The sequence below is a fragment of the Drosophila obscura genome, unplaced genomic scaffold, assembly GCF_018151105.1.
Source record: "Drosophila obscura isolate BZ-5 IFL unplaced genomic scaffold, ASM1815110v1 contig_1, whole genome shotgun sequence".
NCBI lineage: Eukaryota > Metazoa > Arthropoda > Insecta > Diptera > Drosophilidae > Drosophila > Drosophila obscura.
Genome location: NW_024542679.1, coordinates 8,254,525 through 8,272,365, shown reverse-complemented (window position 1 = coordinate 8,272,365; position 17,841 = coordinate 8,254,525). Strand labels below are relative to the sequence as shown.

Genomic DNA, 17,841 nt, shown 5'->3' with positions numbered 1-17,841 from the left:
CATTGAAATCCATTGTCATTTGTCACCTTAGCCTCCATCCATCTATCTATCCATTGTGGCGCTGACCTCTAATCTGTGTGCTTTGACGCTGGCCACTTGTGGATTTTCGCATTTTTAAGCAACCAACGAGCCCCGCCTGACCCTTGTCCCCCCACCCAACAAAAAAGCACCCTGGAGCAGAGCAGAGCAGAGTAGAGTAGAGCGGGAAACTACCCTGCTGGAAACAACCCGTACTCATAAATAAATATACAATACAAATATACAGTATACAGTGTACGGATCCATTGTTGTTACCGGGGCTCGACTCGGTTTTTTTCGCTATGCATTCTCGTTTCATTTCGGTTCTGTTTTGTGGATTGTTTTGTTTGGCGCGAGTTTTGTTTTGTTTTTTTTTTTTGTTATTTTGCGATGGGGTGGTTTGTTTATGCCGCACTCTAGTTTTATTCTGGCGCAGGTTTAGTGCAAAAATAAAATGAAAATAAATAAAAGTGCTTTTTGCAGGCAACTTAAATTCATATAAAATTTAAGTTGTGGATTTTTAACGGTTGCATTATTTTTCACAAATGATAAGAGTTTTAATTTTCGCTGAACGCTGAATTCTATCAAAATTCATTTGTTAAACAAACATTTCTCATATGATCTCAATCGCTGGCCATTTCCGTGAGTAAACTTTGCAACAACAACAAACAGCAACAAAAATAAGTGTACTTTTGCCACAAGCCATAAATATGGCCGAGTGCATTTCCTTGAAAATGTACATTTTGCCATAGTTTTATGGCTCCTCGGCGAATGCGGCGTATGAGCAATCTAATTCTCACTTGCGGATGGATCTCTCTCAGTCACTCTCTCTCTCGCTATCTCTCTCTCTGTATTGAAATGGCACTAGAAGCGAGGGCGTAGCTTTCTCGTCAGCCAATTATCATCATTTTTGCATTTAACTTATTATCATAATTATCATAATAGGAGAAAAACGGAAACTCGTAAATTTTTTCTTTTAATTTTTTCTTTTTTTCAGCAATGGGAAAAATTCGGTGAATAATTGTCGCTTGTTTGCTGGCCTCTCATTATTTTTTTTATTACTGTGCTCTACCGCATTTTCATTCAAAAAAATATTAAAAAAAATATTTTTGCTGAAGAACCTTGCATTCTTCTTCACAGCGCAAAGCTTCGTGTTTTGTGTGTCTGTTTTTTGTTTGAAATTGATTAAAGTAGCAACCCCCTACCCCCCACTCGCCACCCCAAGCAAACATCCAACAGTTCAACCATGCCATCATCCATCCAATCCAACGCCTGTTCCCCAAACACTCATACACTTGATTGAGTAAGCGTGAGTGCCCCTCTGGTGTCTGCGCCTGTGTCTGTTTGTGGCTTGCACACACATAGATACTACATACATACCTGCCACATGTGTGTAGGTCTTTTTTTTTTTGTTTGTATCTTTGACTTTGATCGCGCATGATTAATGATTACGCCTGTGTTTATTGCCTTTCGCCTGCTTGGGGGCCTTGGCTAGGGGCTACGAGCAATAAAATTTTTCTTTTCTATGCTATGGGGGACTTTATATGTTTTTCAACTTGAGGACTTGGCTGGATTCTGTCATTGTTTATATTTATGTACATATATATATATAGTTGGTGAATATTGGGGTAAGAGAAATCTCATATTTAAGGGGACTTCGTACGTTTATAATAAACAGCTGGTTAAAATTAAATTAAATATATTTATCATGGCAATCCCATTCTGAGTTTTGAGTTCTATTTTAATGAATTTTGTTTCTACTTATTGCTCTTGTATATGTGTGTAGCTCTCTGTCTCTGTCATTCGTGTTATGTTCGGGTGAGTCATCTATTAATTTTCTCAGTATAATAATTTTATTGGGCACCCGGTTAATTCTATTGTCTGTTTATGGCTGGAACAGAGCACAGACCTCGGTCCAATGTCATTGTCAAAAAAGCAATTTAATCAACATTTAATTGAAACCACAATTGAAACTTACAGTCTGTGCTAAAACTTGTGGCTAAGGAGAAACTTTTTTGATTGAATTGTATGCCAAAAAGGGCAAATAGAGATAGAAAGGGAGATCTCGGTTTCAATGCAATTAGATGGACTGAAGGCTGTTGCAGGGCTCTCCTTGGCCATTAATTCCAAGTGGCATTGAGGGTACAGAACTCTTCAATGCCAGGCTAATTGTTGTTTTCTCTGCCCCAAAAAAAATATGAATAAAATGGTGCTACTTATATGTATGTATGTGTGCATGTGTATGTAGATTTTTGGTTTGTTCTTGTCTGGACTGGTGAATACTGATTCATTAGGAAAAACCCCACTAACACCCCAGGAACCACTGAAAGGGACATACATTTAGATTCGAATTAGTATAGACGCCCTTTGGGCGTGTGTGTGTGGGTGTGGGTGTGGTTGTTATGGTTGTGGCTTTGATACTTGGTCCCTCGCCTTTTCCTGTGGTTACTTCTTGCTACGTACCATACTCTACCCCTCTGCCATGTCCTTCCATCGGTTGGTTGGAGGCGTGACTTCTCTTGTTTCGGTTTAATATGATTTGGCCGAGAAGGCAAACCCCTTAATGAAGCAAACAGCAATTGGGGGGTTACAGATTTGATAAGGTTTGCCAACTATTTAATGAGTTATCTTGAAAAAATGTGACATATACTTTAGATTTTAGTTTCCTGGAACACATAGACAATAAAACTTTGATGGGGGCACATTTTTAATTAAAAGTCACCTCCAGCAGAACGAGGAAGAGCCCCCGCCCCGCTTGGTGCTGCATTAGCCCCATTCAGCCAGGATGAGCGCATTAAGATATTTTAATTACTTATTTATGGATCCGAAGGAAGGAAATGTTTGTAGCATGTGCTAAGCGATTTTATTAGCTACCCACCGGCCATAAAAGTTGTCGACATCAAAAGTCTAAAAATACGGCTGCCCCCTCCAACACACAAAAAGAATAAATGCCAAAAGCTACGCTACAAAAGAACAACAGGTAATTAAGAAAAACAAATAAACAATGAAAAGAACTTTGTGAATGCTTCGCGAAATGCTGAGAATCTCTTTCAAATTAATTTGCACGCAACCTTTTGGATACGGATTCAGATTCAGATTCAGACAAAATACTTGTCTGTCAAAATGAAATATTTGTGCAATGTTCAAGACAAACTTGTTGCTGCCATAAACGAAAAGTTGGCGCCCATTTGGGGCGAGGACCAGTGGAACCGCCTAGCCCAAAGATATGTGCAAATGCATCACCACATCAGAACGCAGCGTTCAGCGATGTCAGCTGCTGCCTGGCCCGAGGCTGCGGCCTCTGCTGAGTTATGGCCAAAAACTATGGTCAAATCGAAATCCATTCGAAATCTTTTTTAAAAAAAGGCTGCCATTCAGTGGACATTATTTGTGTCCGACAAGTTTGAATAAAGCTAAGAGAAATTTGCAAACAATTGGAGATAGACCAGCTTGTAACTACTAGAACACACAGAGAAATGGGCATTGGATCACAAAACTCCAAGCTCCAAATATATATATACCTTTTATGCTGCAAAAGATGTCAACAATTTACACCCCAACATAAACAAATCTTAAACTACACTTTGCAAAGAGGCAAACAAAGCCTTTTATCTCTACAAATCGTTTATCGAACTTAAGCGATTTGTATTTTCCACAACCTTAACACCCAAAAGTAAGCCTTTTAACTCTAAGCACAATTTCGGCGGCTTGAACCGATTTGAGCGTGTAAATCCGCTTAAGCAAGACAAATGCCAGGGCATTTCCTAAACACCAGCAAAAATGGATTCTCATTTGGAAAAGAACGTACAATGGAGATTTGATTTATGCTGTGCCGTTCAATAAATGACTGCTTCAATTTAAAGCAATGGAAATTGTATTTCTGATATGTTTGCAGCAGTGAATATCTTAAGGAAGATCATGGATGCCTTGCTGTTGCCATGAATAAACATTCTGACATTATTCTTCATTACTTAAAGTGTTTGACGTAAATTTTACGAGTAATTACGCATCATTAGAAGCAATTAAAAATATGCAAGTGTTTTTTAGAAAAATGTCATAAAAGAATTCTTCGATAATATTGTTTCCTTTTTTATTGTATTTAATTTAAACTTAAATTTATTTATTATTGTTTTTTTTTCAGTTTCTCTTTGCTCTCGTTACCCGCCATTAGACATGTTTATTATCATTTTCGTTGTGTCTCTGCCGCTCCGCTCTCTTACTCAGGGGCTCTGAATTTGACTGCCAACATTTGTTGTTGCTGTTTGATTAGGCGTCTAGGTTGACACATGGGGGGGCACGGGCACGCGGACAGACCGGACAGACAGACAGACAGAGGGAATACGAGTGTATAAAATATAGAAAGACACCCAGAGAGACCGACAAAGAGACGGACAGAGACACATGTGTTGAAAATTTAACACAAATGTGCAAATTTAATTAAATTCAAACGAGAAATAAATATAAATATATTTTACATATACAGATGATGCTATGTAGTGACGGAGAAAATAAGAAACTACACACACACACACGCAGAGGCGATTGCAATTGTGTACATAAATAAAAACGCAATTTTCACAAATTTTTTTCAACTTGACAAAGTCAAGTCGGCGAGGAAACAGTGTGCAAAAAAAAAAAGAGTGATAATCGTACAAACATACGTGTAGAGTATACACTAGACAGCAGACAAATTTTAACTTAAATTCATCAGTAAAAAATTATAAAATATTAAAAAAAAAAAATGGAATAAAACGTGTATAGACATAAAGTATAGTAAAGTAAAATATATTCTTGATGGATTATAACAATGATATCCGTATTAGCGTACACTTTGTTCTTAGAAATTTGCTACTACGTCACATCACAAAAAATTATGTTTATTTTAAAGTTTAGCAAAATCAAGAAAATAACATTTTTGATCGATATGTACATATAATAAGACAAATAAATTCCCAATTTACTATTACTATTAGTATTTAAATGTGGGCCATGTATACCATTACAATCATAATTTTATTTTATTTTTTGTTGACTAGTGTGGACTTGTGGAATATTTGTTCTATCTGGATATAGATGTGAATGCGGCAAATTAGCCTAAACCTCAAACAGAACAGATTCACATACAAACGAGCATCTGTGAAATGTTTGACTAATTTTACACAACTCTACCAGCGCATAGCTTATTTGGGTTGACAAAAGTAGGGCTAGCCTTAACCCATATGAAATACAATTTGTTTTAGGGTGGTATTCCCCCTTGATTTAAATGCACATGACTCAGTTAAAGCAAGCCACTTATATTTTACTCATTTCATTAGACAGTACTATTACTCATTATTATTGAAACTCTTTTGATAGCTATATAAATATTTCATGTACCTTCAGATAGTTGTTTTATTTCATTTTGGGGGGCTTTTCCCTTCTCGATTAATAAATTATACGTATTTGGCAGAAATGTAAAATACAATTTGTCTCATTGGACTTACTGCTGGCTTCATTAAACTATTTTATCGGCGCTATCGCCTTTGATAAAGAATACCACCCCCCAAAAAAAAATCAAATGAATTTTCAGCCTTTTCTTCATTTCCTTATCAGAGGCGCAGCATTTCCAAAGTTAATTTAATTTTTGCTTTCAAATATGTATAGATACATACATACATATAAGTACATATACGTACATATATACTAGTGTTATAGAAAAGCATGACAATAATTTTATAGAATTTTAGCTTGGTGTCTTGCTGTCTTGGTCATAAAGATAAAAAGCAAAAAAAAAAAAAAAAAAAAAAAAAAAAAAAACTGGAAAAATGCGAAAGACGGAGGTGGGGGCGTTAATTTATTAATGCGGAGCCGCGAGCCAAAACAAAATCGGTGAGAACACTTTTATAACTTGATTTATTTAAAGCCAACAGCATTTGGCAAATGATTTGGCCGAGTTGGTGTTGTTAAGTGTGTGGCTTACGTTTATAAATAAACGAAATATGTTTCATAAATGTGAGGACACATTCTAAGGTCATTTTCATATGGGTCGTCTTTAATTATACCAGATTTTCACTTGGATAACACATATCTTTCAAGCGTATGCAAATATTAAGTGCATAAGTACTACCAAAAATACCAAACAGTTCCCCGAAATTACACGCATTTTAATTATCAAATATTCTATACAGAAAGCAGTTTTGTTTTTTTTTTTGCAGTTAGACACTGGCCAATCAATCTTTGGCAATTAAGTTAATTTCAAACAGCAATGTCATATCATATCCACACTTTTTTCCACTTCTGCCATCAAAGATTATAAATTAATGAAACAAAAATATATAAAGAAAAAAAAAAAATAAAATACCCAAGCCAACTCACACAAAATGTTTAAGTATCTGTGGCTGCTAAATAAATTTATATATGAACATACATACGTATATGAATAGGTATGTATGTATGTATATTATTGTATCGCTTCTTTCATCAGCGACAGTCACACATACGCGATCATTAACGCGTTCGACCGACGCGTCGCTAAAAACTGCAACAACAACAAATAAACCGAAATAAACAAAAACAACAACATGAACTGACGCAAAGTCTCGCCGCCAGCTGCCAAGTTTTCTTCTTGATTTCCTTCTGATACTATTTCATAAAATATATTTAGTTTGGAGACACTTGTTGTTGGTTTAGTTTAATTCAATCAAGAGGCCAGCCGAAAAAAACTCAAATGAATATAAATATTTTATAGAAATTCGAAATCAGATACGATTAGCACTATCACACACACACACACATGCCAGATAGAGAGAGAGAGAGAGAAGGAGAGAGAGCGTTAGGTAGAGCGCTGCTGCTCCGATTATTTCGATCTGTCGCTGGCTGCCCCTTCAGATTCGATTCGTTTATTCGCGGTCTCGAATCGTATTTTTAGACATTTTTGCATTTGCTCTTGAGCAGGGAAAATTAGTTAGTTACACTTGATTATAGGAAAGCAGGTGGCAGGTAAACAATATTTTGCCGGATCTCAAAGTTGTTCCACTTTTTTTTTAAGTGCAAATGTATATATTTGATAAAATCTTTTGCATTGCGAAAATACATCTACCACGGTTTAATATTTAAAAAAGGTTTAAGCTAGACTTTCAAATGCCAAAAAAAAAAAGATTTATCACGAGTTTTTTTTATTAGCTATTTCACGTAGTTACATTTATTTTTATTTTTTATTTTTTATTTTAACCAAACATTCACAAACACATTTCAACACTAATCCCTTGATTTCCTTTTTCAGACTTATTTGTATCATTGCACTTTTTGTTTCAATTCCGTTCGAAGAAGAAGAATTAAAGAGCTGATTATTTATATTAAAATTTATACAGCCAAACAAGTCAATCGGGGTTTGGCAGCACACTGTTTGCCGGTTGCAAAATTAGGCATTTTCTAGTACGTTAAACTTTGAAATTTCGCAATGCATTAATTATACCGTTTTGCTTTGGCGGTATATACAATACCTAATTGCTTGATGATACTCCAACGCTCTGTGTATTTTTCCCAGTTGTATATATTATTAATAAATATATTGAAACATATGTATGTATATGTATAGGCATATGTTTAGGGCCACTGCTCAGTGGCAGATGTTGTTTAAAAAACTTCACATTCACACTCACTGCGAATCACTGCGAGGGCAAGGAAACGCGCGAAATCGCTTTCGATGGGCAAGGAGCACCGTACCGACTACTGAGCGCCAAAAACCGAGAGACGAGCACCGAGAACTGAGCACCGAGAACTGAGCACCGAGAACCGCACGCAACGCAACCCGTGGACGTTCTAATCAAAATTGGATGAGAAACCGAGTCGAGGGTTCAACAGGCAACATGTTGCCGACCTTGCGAGAGGCGGCGAGAGAGAGAGAGAGAGCAAAGCCAAAGCAAAAGCAACAAAACAGAGAGGTAGAAAGAAAAGAGACCAACAATCAATACAAAATGGTAGGATCAGTTGGTTTAGAGACTTCTTTAATATCAAATGCCACTTTAGAGTGTTATCCAGCTGTTATCTTGCCTCAACATTCCACTTTCGATCTAATGAAAACTGATTAATTTTAATTGAGAGCAGCCGTTGTTTTTCCATGCCATGTTGAGGCTCCATATCACAAAAGTTCGAAGTGCAGCTAATGCAATTGACACCCCCACCCCGCCCAAGTCCACTTCAACCTCAATTTCCTGGAATTAAATTAGTTACTGAGCAGTTCCAGGGGTTTGCCAGTCCGTTCGTTGTTAATTTCAGTTTAGCAGGATATTGTCAGCACTCGTTTCCCCACCTTCTTCTACCTCTTGCTCAGCTGGTAGGTTCAGTTCCATCTAGCCGGAGAGTAGGATAATGTTTGAACTGCTCTGTTGACACACACACACACACACAAACACCTACACAAAGTGGTGGTGGGGGGAACATCGTTTGCAGCATGTTTGCTGACTTGTGCAATTTCCGACTGACAACACGAGGCGTATACGTAATGAACTTTGACAGTATGCCTGTCTATGCCTTGATTTTGCCTGCCATTATATGGTGGGGATTAAATATCAAAAAAGGTTTCACACACACCATACGATTTTGATATGCAATTCATGAGCAATTATTTGCATTGAATTTCCTTTAATTCGAATATAATTATTTTCTACAGCATTAATTTAATTCTCATTAGTTAAAATAATTAAAATAATAGCCAACAAATATGTGGCATGCTCCCAAGACTCACATTGCTGTCCCCAATCAACAGTAATCCCTCAGAGAATATATCCATGGAGTTGGTAGCCCCTACTGTGGCATTTTGGATGTGCATAAATAATAATAATGGAATTCCGGCTGACGAATAAACAAAAATAAAATCCGGCTTAAAGTATCAGCCGCCATTAAGGGACAATTTTGAATACGTTAAGCCCTGGGCACACCCAAAGATGAAGGCAAATTAACTAATTGAAGGCACCAAAATGGACTTTGCATAAATTTTGTCAGCTGAAACGGATAGGGATACGGGCTGTCTGGCCACCCAATAGATGGAAGATTCGTTAAAGCCTCTCGATATGCTAGTAATTGGCTGTCCGCAAGGTCAAGGTGGCACCTTGGCACCTTGGCCACCTCTCCTGACCTGGAGCGACCGTCAGCGTGGCTCTGGTCTGGGGTCTCTGTTCCCCCAAGTCTCTGGCATGCATAATACATTACCAGATCGAAATCAAAACATGTTTACCTTCGCACGGCGCTCTGGCTTGAAAGTCGGTCGGAAGGACACTGCTCAGGCGACGAATAAAATTACTCAAACCCCAGGAGCAACTGTTGTTGGTGCCGTGGGAGGGATAGACGTAGGCGTGAGCGTGGGAGAGCTCTTAGCTGTTTGTTGGTTTTGAATTTATAATAGATCCTACGGTTTTCAATATTTGTATATTTATCAAAGGGTGGAGTTTCCGCTCATCAAATTCGGATTGATTGTGGAATTAATTCGCTAACAGATTTACTAAATTGATTTAATTGCATTTATTTAAGTACAGTGTTGCACTCAGTTGATCCGTGACCTATTTCCCTTATCCATAAATCAATGTTCTAGGTTGCCACCTCCTGTTGCCTTGCTTGAAAGTGGTAAATTATATTTTAATGAACGGCTATTAAGTGTCAGTCAATGCCAGTCAATATTAACACTAACGTTACTTTCTTATCCATTTTTAATTGGGGGCCTTACCTCGCCCTTGAACTTTTCCTGTTGGTGGGCAAAAACAATTTCAGCTTCAAGCTAAGGCAAAAAATGGCTTTAAATTTCTCTCACTTGCGACAGGGGACAGGTCTAAGTATATAGTAGTAGAGTGAGCCGTCAGTTTGGGGCACGACATAAAGCCTAATTACGAAATGTTCTTTAATTAGTGCGCTCCACTTAATTACAAAACAGTAAAAACTGCAAAGTCAACATTCACATCTATACAGTGCCTTGCAAAGGAAAAGGATCTCTGCCCCTCCTTCCTAGACAATCAAGTGGCTCTGAATGTATATATACGGAATATGTATGGGTGTGTATCTGAGTGTGGCAGCAGCTTGTTGACATCCTCATCCTCTGAAGGCATCCTGAATGTGTGTGCTTTGTATTCGCTGGCTTCACACTTTCCAACTCAAAGTCTGAGAAGTTTCTAATAAGGGTTAAATTACCCGAATTAATATTAAATTTTTCGGGGGACTCACATCAAACCAGAAAGAACAGAAGGCCGCTGCTGCTGCTGCTGGTGAGTTGTTAAATTATTAACAAACTTCCAAGTAATGAAATCCTCTTTCATGTGGAGCCAGAGACTGCTTCAAATTCGGAGTTTGATTCTGGAATATAAAGTACCCAAAGCCAGAAACTTCTCTCACCTGGATCCTCCTCTCCTCCTCATCGTAGGCCCAGGAGACGAAAAAACTCGGAATGCTAATACCAAAAATCAATGTCGGCTCCCCTTAAATGTAGATGAGGAGCCACCGACTACCGACCGCAAGTCCATTTGAATAAATATATTCACAAATCATGCAATTTCCTGCCAACTTCGAATGAATCTCTGGCACAACAAAAAATATACATATATACAAAGGACAACAACAAAAAACCAAATTCAATATAAACGCAAATTATTTTTGCTATACGGGGGACAGCAGCGACGCCAGCCAGCCAGTGTATTGGCTGAACTCTGAATGTTGTCCTGCTGGCCACGCGGAAATCTGATGGCCAGTCCCCCAGCCTGATGACGTACGATATGGCACGCCTTTTTAAAGAGTAATGGGACTTAAAGCCATCAGAGCTTAAGGCCCCGAGGAACGGGCAGTTAAATGGGTAAAATACGAGTATTTGTATATTCCGACATAAAGAATGTAATGGCCTCTTTCCCATCTATTTATCTAGTCTATAGATAGAGAATTTTTATTCAACTATTGCTGTTCTGTATTGAGCTATTTAATTATAATTAATAGTTGTCCCTCCATCCCAAAATTAACTCATAAATTGTTTACGAATATTAGGGAAAATCCAATCATAGAAACGAAAACAATAAGCTGCTTTCTATCTTTTCCAACTATCAGCCCCCACATCGAATCCTGGCGTTAAATGAAATTCATCATACGCCACGTTGTCCAACTTTCGCACGTTCCGCAGTGTGGGATGCTGTCCTGCATACGAAATAAGAAACCAACAGAAGCTAGCAAAAAGGCTGCTCAAATCCTTGCTAGATTGAATTAAGTTTAAATAGGCTTAACAGAACTAAGCTGGAAATTAAATTATCAACTAGAAAAATTCATGGTTTTAGGGTAAATTCCCTTTTTTTTCCATTGGACTATCTATCTCTGGACTCAGCCAAAACACATTAACCAACCATATGGAAAAATATGTGTAATAAACTCGTACATATAGACTTTCTGCAGCTCTATAGAATTTGTGGGGTCATCTGACATCCACTGTATTTTATGGCATTCCTGTGCCGCGGATGGGTCAGTCTCAATGCAACAGCTGCCAATAAAGGAGCATACGAGGATAATAGGCCAACAAAATGGACGCCAAGGCCGCAGCCATATGCATTTCCCAGCCATGCGTGCGTGAACATTGCCTGTTGCGTCTCGTTTCCTTTTTGATTTCATTTATTTTCTACTTTATAATCGGTTTTTTTTTTTGCAGCGTTTTCCTTTTTTTTTACTGTTTCTTTTTGTTATTGCAGGATTCTGGTGAACTTTATGCCCGGATGCAATGGACCATAATGGAGGGCGGACAATTTCCAGCATCGGGCTAGAGGGCAGTCACAGTGACACAAAATCCAGTGTCTGGATTGCATTGGATGAACAATATGGAGCTGGTGGAGCGAGTGATATCCGTCCGACCGATTGTCAATCATTCTGTTCTCAATGGACAGGGATGAACAGCAGCATTGGCATTTTATTTCGAGTCGAGTGGAATCGGAAACTCTTCAATCTGTGCTCTTGCTCTCAAATCAAATGTGAATGTAAGCATTCATGGATTGCATTTAACACAGAAATTAACTCTAAAATTTAGTATTTTGCTAAGGAAAACTTAAACAGTGAATATTGAAAAACACTGCTCTGCTTCAAAGCAAGCTTTTTGATTTTAAGAAGTATAAGATTCTTGAATTATTTTGTGCTCTTTTCCCCACTTTAAAACAAAGAACAATGAAATGAAAACAATCAACAGAATAAATAAGAAATGTTCTTCCAAGAAAACATTTAAAGCGATACCTTTTTGGTATGGTCTGACAGGGCGTAAAGGTTTCTCCCCCCACTACTGGGTGTGCCTCAGGCGTTTTTTTCTGAAATTATTACTGCTGTTTTTCTTACATGCCGCGCTTCTTCTTTGTTCGGCAAATCGCGCCATTTACAAACAGGCCATTTATTTATTCATTCATTTAAAGATAAATGTGCGTTTGAATATTTCATTTTGGTTCGTTATTCTTTCCTGCAGTTGAGGTTGCTTTGAGTGTTGGGCCACATGTTGCGCGCTGGCGAGAGCAACAGTTTAGTTGGCCAACATGTTGCCTGAGCGGAATATAAACAGAGAGCACACAAGTGTACACCCCACAGAAATGGTTGGTATGCTCACACACGGCGTATGAGTAATCCGAGTTTGTACCTTTGACTTCCACCAACAAAAATTATGACGTTTACTTCTTGGCAACGTCAACCGATAAGCATTGTAAAGTGTTGAGGGTGGGGATGGTGATTAAATACATCAACAATGTGTGCCATATATATTTAAATATATTTTACTTTTATTGCTCTTCAGTTGCACTCATTCTGCTGCTGCATTCGCATATAGCATTGTACACAAAAATACACAGAAATAGTTATGTTATACAGTTACGAATATAGTAGAGTTCAGTGTGGGATGCCCATTTTATGTGGGTTTTACAGATAGCAAATGCATTATTGTAAGGTAATTCAGCTTCAGTCCAAATTGATGGATTGTATGGATCATATCTGGGTATGGGTTGCCCTTTTCAGTTTCAGTTGGAAAGTAGAAAAGGATCTTTCCTTCTTATTAAATTTAAATACATGTTGAAAATGCATAAAACTTTCTTAAAGTTCTCTTTAGAATTTAGCTGGAAGGGGGTATGTTAGACATATGCAATGGCATGCAGAGGCCGACTGATGACTTGACTTTTGTTTTGTTTTGTTTTGACTTGAGTGGATTGACTGGATCTCTCCTCTCTCTCTCTTAGTGAGTGACATAGGGCGAAAATTGCTCTTCTTTTTTACACACATTCCATTGGATATCGACTGGATATCAAAAATACTTATCATTTGCTTTACATTAACTCTTTAGATACAAAAATAGTAGTTTCAATCTAATACCATTCACAAAAATACTTGACTGTTTTGTTTAGAAACTGTCGTTTACAAAATTTTGAAACACAAAAAATAAACTAATTACATGACATTTTGACGGGGGCTAAAACACACACAAGTTTATGCTGTTTGTCTGTGTATGTGGGTGTTTCTTGAGGGTATGTGTGTGTGTGTGTGTTGTGTTTGTTTCTGTGTGTGGTGTTTTGTTTTTCCCGCTTTATGCCCAGTCCTTTTTGATCTCAAAGGTCCAGTCCCATTCCAAATGTATGTGCTTGTCATCATCCGTGAAGATCGAGCTGACCGAGTAAGTGCCGCGCGACAATGTGCCGGAGGGCGCCTCCTCGGCGGGCGTCAAATAGAACTGAATTTCCTTCTTCGGCGGATATGATCCCACCATGTGCTTCATTTTGTCAACTAGGAGAATGAAAAAATAAATTGATTAATCACGCGAAAATAAAACAATCTCTTAAACACTTTTAACCACAAATCTTACCCACAACTTAACGCAAGGCAATTTAATTTTCCAAACAGAAAAGGGCAAGGCATACAAAGGACAAAGGGACATATTGATAAATGTTTTATGCTCAGCACATGATTATGGTAAATATGGCAAACGTAATAAACACAATATAGAGCACACTGAAAATTCCACACAGCAAGCTAGTGCCATTGAAGGTGCTATTCCCCATGTCTAGCTTATGGTCTAGCTCGGACAAAAGTCTATCAAGAACTAATGCCTTTATGGACAAGGCAGGCGGCTAACGATTTGTAGCCACGAGAAACGGGTGTGAAGACCCAAAGGTGCACGGAACACCACAGTGTACACTGGCCATGTACAATGAACCAAATTCTCGTTCAACGGAAAACAAAAAACAGTGCGCTTTGAAGGAAACTCTTTTCTGCTTATTGTAGATAAATAATCCACACAGCCATTAAAATCGAATCACTTACCGGGCATGCCAAAGCGTGAGGTTTTTTGCACATACTTAAGGCCGTGAACGATTTCGCGTTGCACAAGAAAATCAATGCGCACCTTGTACTGAACACCTTCTTTGATCACAAAGAGCTGTCGGAAATAGATGAATAGGTCAAATTGGTTTCATTTATGGGTCAGTCATGACTGGGGCTTACCTGCTTTTTCAGCTGACTAATGTCACCGGTAAGATCCAATTCCATATCATCACGTCCTTCCACAACCAGGGCCAGCTTTTTCACAATCACCTTGCGGGGATCATTCGGTTCTAGAGATGAATTAGAATTAGATTAGCATTAATTAGGCTTTGTTTTATAGCTCTCTGTCTCTCTCTTACCAACAACAATCTTCTCGGTCTGGGCTGCACCCAGGAGGGCCTCCTTGTAGCGTCTCAAACTCTCATCCTCCTGATCGGCGGCCATTATCTCCTCGATGGTCTTCTCTGGCGGCGCTTGGTAGTTGACATCGTGCACATCCTCATCATGATGGTCGGGACGGTGTTGCGTCTCTGTTTCGGCCATGGCTTTCTCTGCATATAAAAGTTTTCTTTGTTTATTTATCAATTGAATACATTTAAATCGGTAAAATTACGCATGATTTTTCCTAGTTGAGAGTTTTTTGTTTAGCATTTCTCAGTGCCTCCTCTCTTACACTCTCTGACTCTCCTCTCAATCTGAATGAGTCATGTGGGTCATAGGGATATTTTTAGTTAGTAGTGTGAGTAACATGTCGACACGATAATGGTTTTGTTTTAAGTGTACATATGTGTATGAATGTAAATATTTACATACATATGTATGTATGTTCCTGGAGATCAAAAGGACCAGCAGATAAAATTGATTGACTTTTATCATTCAGTTCTCATCAAAATGCTCCCACCAAATGTTAGCCACTCGATATTCAAGTTCGATAATATTGATTAAATTCCAATTATTAACACATTGATGAACTGATGGCGTCGAGAGACGGTAGGTGGAGGGGGCGGTTGCAGCTGGCAGATGTCCCCCCGTATAGGAAAAAAAAGGTCCCAACCAAATACGGACGCACAAAGGCAAGGCAGATAAGGCAAAAGGCACACGGATTGATGGAAGGGGTACGGGTGGGGTAGGGGGAGAACGGCATTGAATTATATTGACCAGAACGGGCGTTAAGCGAATACGACCAGACCGACGCCTCCAGGCCACACAAGCACATGTGCATATGTACATATGTATGTATGTATGTATGGGGACGAGTATGTTCTGGCGGTAGTTTATTATCTTGCTTTTGCTTTTCATTATTTTTCATTATCTAAATACACGTCGCTCGGTTTATGCCCATTTTCAATACATGTTGGACCGATAATAGTATTCCATTCTCCAGATTTGGATTGAAACAAAGTACATAACGTACTACATGCGAATGGGAAATGTTATTAATGTTGTTGCGAGATAATCAAAGTTTATTTATATATTGTTCCCAAGCATATATACGAGTATGTATGTAAATAAAACAATAAATATTTAGCTGATTTCGAATTAAGGTAGAAAATGTATCCCGTACTGCCTAGAACAGATTCTAAACAAAAATTCCAAGAGATGAATTGCTAGAGTAGCGATGCAGGGGCATGGGCAGCGGCAGGGACGCTGCCTAGACCCCCCGTCAAACTGCTTGCTTGCTCGCGCGCTTGCTTTGTGTGGTGTGGTTTGGGGATATTTCAAGGAAAAGTAAAAACCATGCCCAGTTTTGATAAAGAAATGTGCACGGCCAGAAAAATGTTAAGACCCAGACGTACATACATATGTATGAATCACACGCGCGCACTCACACACACACACACACACACACGAAGAGGCCGGCAAATGAATCGTCATTCGAGTGTTTGCAAGGAAATTTTTTGGGAGTGGTTGCCTGCCTTTGCGTGTGCAGATAAGGAGCCATTTATTTAAATTCGAATATTATTTCAATGCATAGGAACTCAAGGCAACACACAAGCGGCACGGCACCGAAAGACACGCACTCACCTTCTGAAATATGCAAATTAAGTACAAATTTCCGTTTCCTTTACCGCTTCCTGGCTGTCACGTGAAAAACAACTAACCAAGATATTTGTATGATTTTTCAATATATTAATGTGCAAACAAAGCAAAAAACAACGCAAAAAAACACAGAAACAAGACAGAACGAAGACGGTGAATAAACAGTGTTGCGAATGGTCACGATTCTAGCTGAAACCGATATCGATTTCAAACAGCTGTTAGGGCTGCCACATAGCGAAAATTGCAAAGGCTAAAAATTATATATTTCTATATAATAATATAAATAATTTAATAATTGAGAAGAAAGTATTTATTGATAAAGCAAGCGAGCAAGCCTGACAACCGGTCGACTCCATTTATTGATATACAACGTATGTCGATAGTATGTGAGAGCACGCCGTGTCACGAAACACAGCTGTTGTTGATTACTTCATCGCCTGTGCTGTGGAAATTGTGTGTGGAAATTGAGGAAAATGCAACAATCCGTTTTATTAAGCCAACTCGCCACCGCCAACAAGCTGTCCGTGGAGCCATGGCCGGAAGACGCCACACTATACCAGGTAGGCAACCCAAGCCCCAAAAGGTGAACCATCATAAGCCTCATACAATCTTCTCCAATTTCCCTTACTTGGCGTGTTAGCCCTACGAAGTGGAGCAGATCTTATTGCCGGAGAACGCCAGTTGCCTGGCCGTGAAGGCGTACCTGAAGATGTGCAACTTACCGATTGACGTAAGGACGTGCTCGAATGCAGAGCACATGTCGCCGGGTGGACGCATGACCAAGCTGCCCTTTATCCGAGCTGGGGCATTTATCTTGGCCGAATTCGAGCCAATCGTCAACTTTGTAGAGCAGAAGGAGATGGCAATCGGGAACCTGCAGGACGAGGATGAGAAGGCCGATATGCGGACATATGTGTCGCTGGTGGAGAACATCTTCACCATGGCCGAGCTGTACATCAGTTTTAAGAACGAGCGCGTCTACAAGGAGGTCACAGCCCCACGCAATGGCAGTGTCTATCCGTGGCCCATGAACCACATGCAGAACTATGGCAAGCGACGCAACGCGCTTCGTCTGCTGAAGGTCTATCAGTGGGACGACCTCAACATAGACAATGTCATTGAGAAAGTGGCCAAATGTTGCGAGACGCTTGAATATAAACTAAAAGAGTCGCCCGACACGCCCTTCTTCTATGGCGACCAGCCCTGTGAACTGGATGCCATTGCCTTTGGACATCTCTTCAGCATACTGACCACCACGCTGCCCAATATGGCTCTCGCCCAGACTGTGCAAAAATTCAAGCATTTGGTGGAGTTCTGTCGCTTCATCGATGAGAAATACTTTCAGACCAGGTGCCTGCAATGAGTTTAGCTCATGCTTTTGGCTTTTACTTTTACTTTACTATCATTTTGTACAGCACACAAATAGGCAACAATGCTGGCCAAAGTAAATGCAAAATTATAGTTTATATCATTTTGTTTAATGTATTTTTTTAACCAGGCTTTGTA

At 39.0% G+C, this 17,841-nt stretch overlaps 4 protein-coding genes across 8 annotated transcripts in view; 1 reads left to right on the top strand and 3 right to left on the bottom strand.

The window, feature by feature from the left end:
- LOC111071201 (adenylate cyclase type 2) overlaps positions 1 to 7,772 on the bottom strand; it is a 34,064-nt gene extending 26,292 nt beyond the window's left edge. For 2 of the 3 annotated variants that reach the window (XM_022362402.2, XM_022362405.2), the window contains exon 1: positions 7,500 to 7,772. The gene's annotated coding sequence lies outside the window, so the exon portion shown is untranslated. Of the gene's footprint in view, positions 1 to 6,372; positions 6,459 to 7,499 lie in introns of those variants that run through there. The other variant, XM_022362403.2, reaches the window with a different exon arrangement.
- A 5,104-nt stretch (positions 7,773 to 12,876) lies between these two features.
- Positions 12,877 to 16,493, bottom strand: LOC111071204 (rho GDP-dissociation inhibitor 1). Of its 3 annotated transcripts, none has more exons than XM_022362411.2 (6): positions 16,321 to 16,493; positions 14,655 to 14,846; positions 14,476 to 14,585; positions 14,296 to 14,410; positions 13,838 to 13,843; positions 12,877 to 13,758 (listed from the first exon to the last, which is right to left on the bottom strand). In XM_022362411.2, the coding sequence occupies exons 2-6, from the start codon at positions 14,836 to 14,838 to the stop codon at positions 13,562 to 13,564; spliced, it is 612 nt and encodes a 203-aa protein (XP_022218103.1). In that variant the 5' UTR covers positions 14,839 to 14,846; positions 16,321 to 16,493; the 3' UTR covers positions 12,877 to 13,561. The 3 variants fall into 3 exon arrangements, with proteins under 3 accessions (XP_022218103.1, XP_022218102.1, XP_022218101.1); XM_022362410.2 differs by lacking the exon at positions 16,321 to 16,493 and adding an exon at positions 14,909 to 15,000; XM_022362409.2 differs by lacking the exons at positions 13,838 to 13,843; positions 16,321 to 16,493 and adding an exon at positions 14,909 to 14,989.
- LOC121404761 lies at positions 13,850 to 14,200 on the bottom strand. The gene has a single exon (XM_041595019.1). The coding sequence runs from the start codon at positions 14,031 to 14,033 to the stop codon at positions 13,929 to 13,931; it is 105 nt and encodes a 34-aa protein (XP_041450953.1). The 5' UTR covers positions 14,034 to 14,200; the 3' UTR covers positions 13,850 to 13,928.
- A 164-nt stretch (positions 16,494 to 16,657) lies between the features above and the next one.
- LOC111071203 (metaxin-2) lies at positions 16,658 to 17,800 on the top strand. Its single transcript, XM_022362408.2, has 2 exons — positions 16,658 to 16,895; positions 16,976 to 17,800. Exons 1-2 carry the CDS (start codon positions 16,809 to 16,811, stop codon positions 17,696 to 17,698), a joined length of 810 nt encoding a protein of 269 aa, XP_022218100.1. The 5' UTR covers positions 16,658 to 16,808; the 3' UTR covers positions 17,699 to 17,800.
- Positions 17,801 to 17,841: the final 41 nt, after the last annotated feature.

Bases quoted from the DNA above. Each gene is read 5' to 3' on its own strand.
- LOC121404761 (XM_041595019.1), bottom strand. From the start codon at position 14,033: ATGGGGAATAGCACCTTCAATGGCACTAGCTTGCTGTGTGGAATTTTC.
- LOC111071204 (XM_022362410.2), bottom strand. The intron at 14,586-14,654 runs GTAAGAGAGAGA...ATTCATCTCTAG, and splicing joins GACCGAGAAGATTGTTGTTG to AACCGAATGATCCCCGCAAG. The intron at 14,411-14,475 runs GTAAGCCCCAGT...TATTTCCGACAG, and splicing joins TTAGTCAGCTGAAAAAGCAG to CTCTTTGTGATCAAAGAAGG.
- LOC111071203 (XM_022362408.2), top strand. From the start codon at position 16,809: ATGCAACAATCCGTTTTATTAAGCCAACTCGCCACCGCCAACAAGCTG. The intron at 16,896-16,975 runs GTAGGCAACCCA...TTGGCGTGTTAG, and splicing joins AAGACGCCACACTATACCAG to CCCTACGAAGTGGAGCAGAT.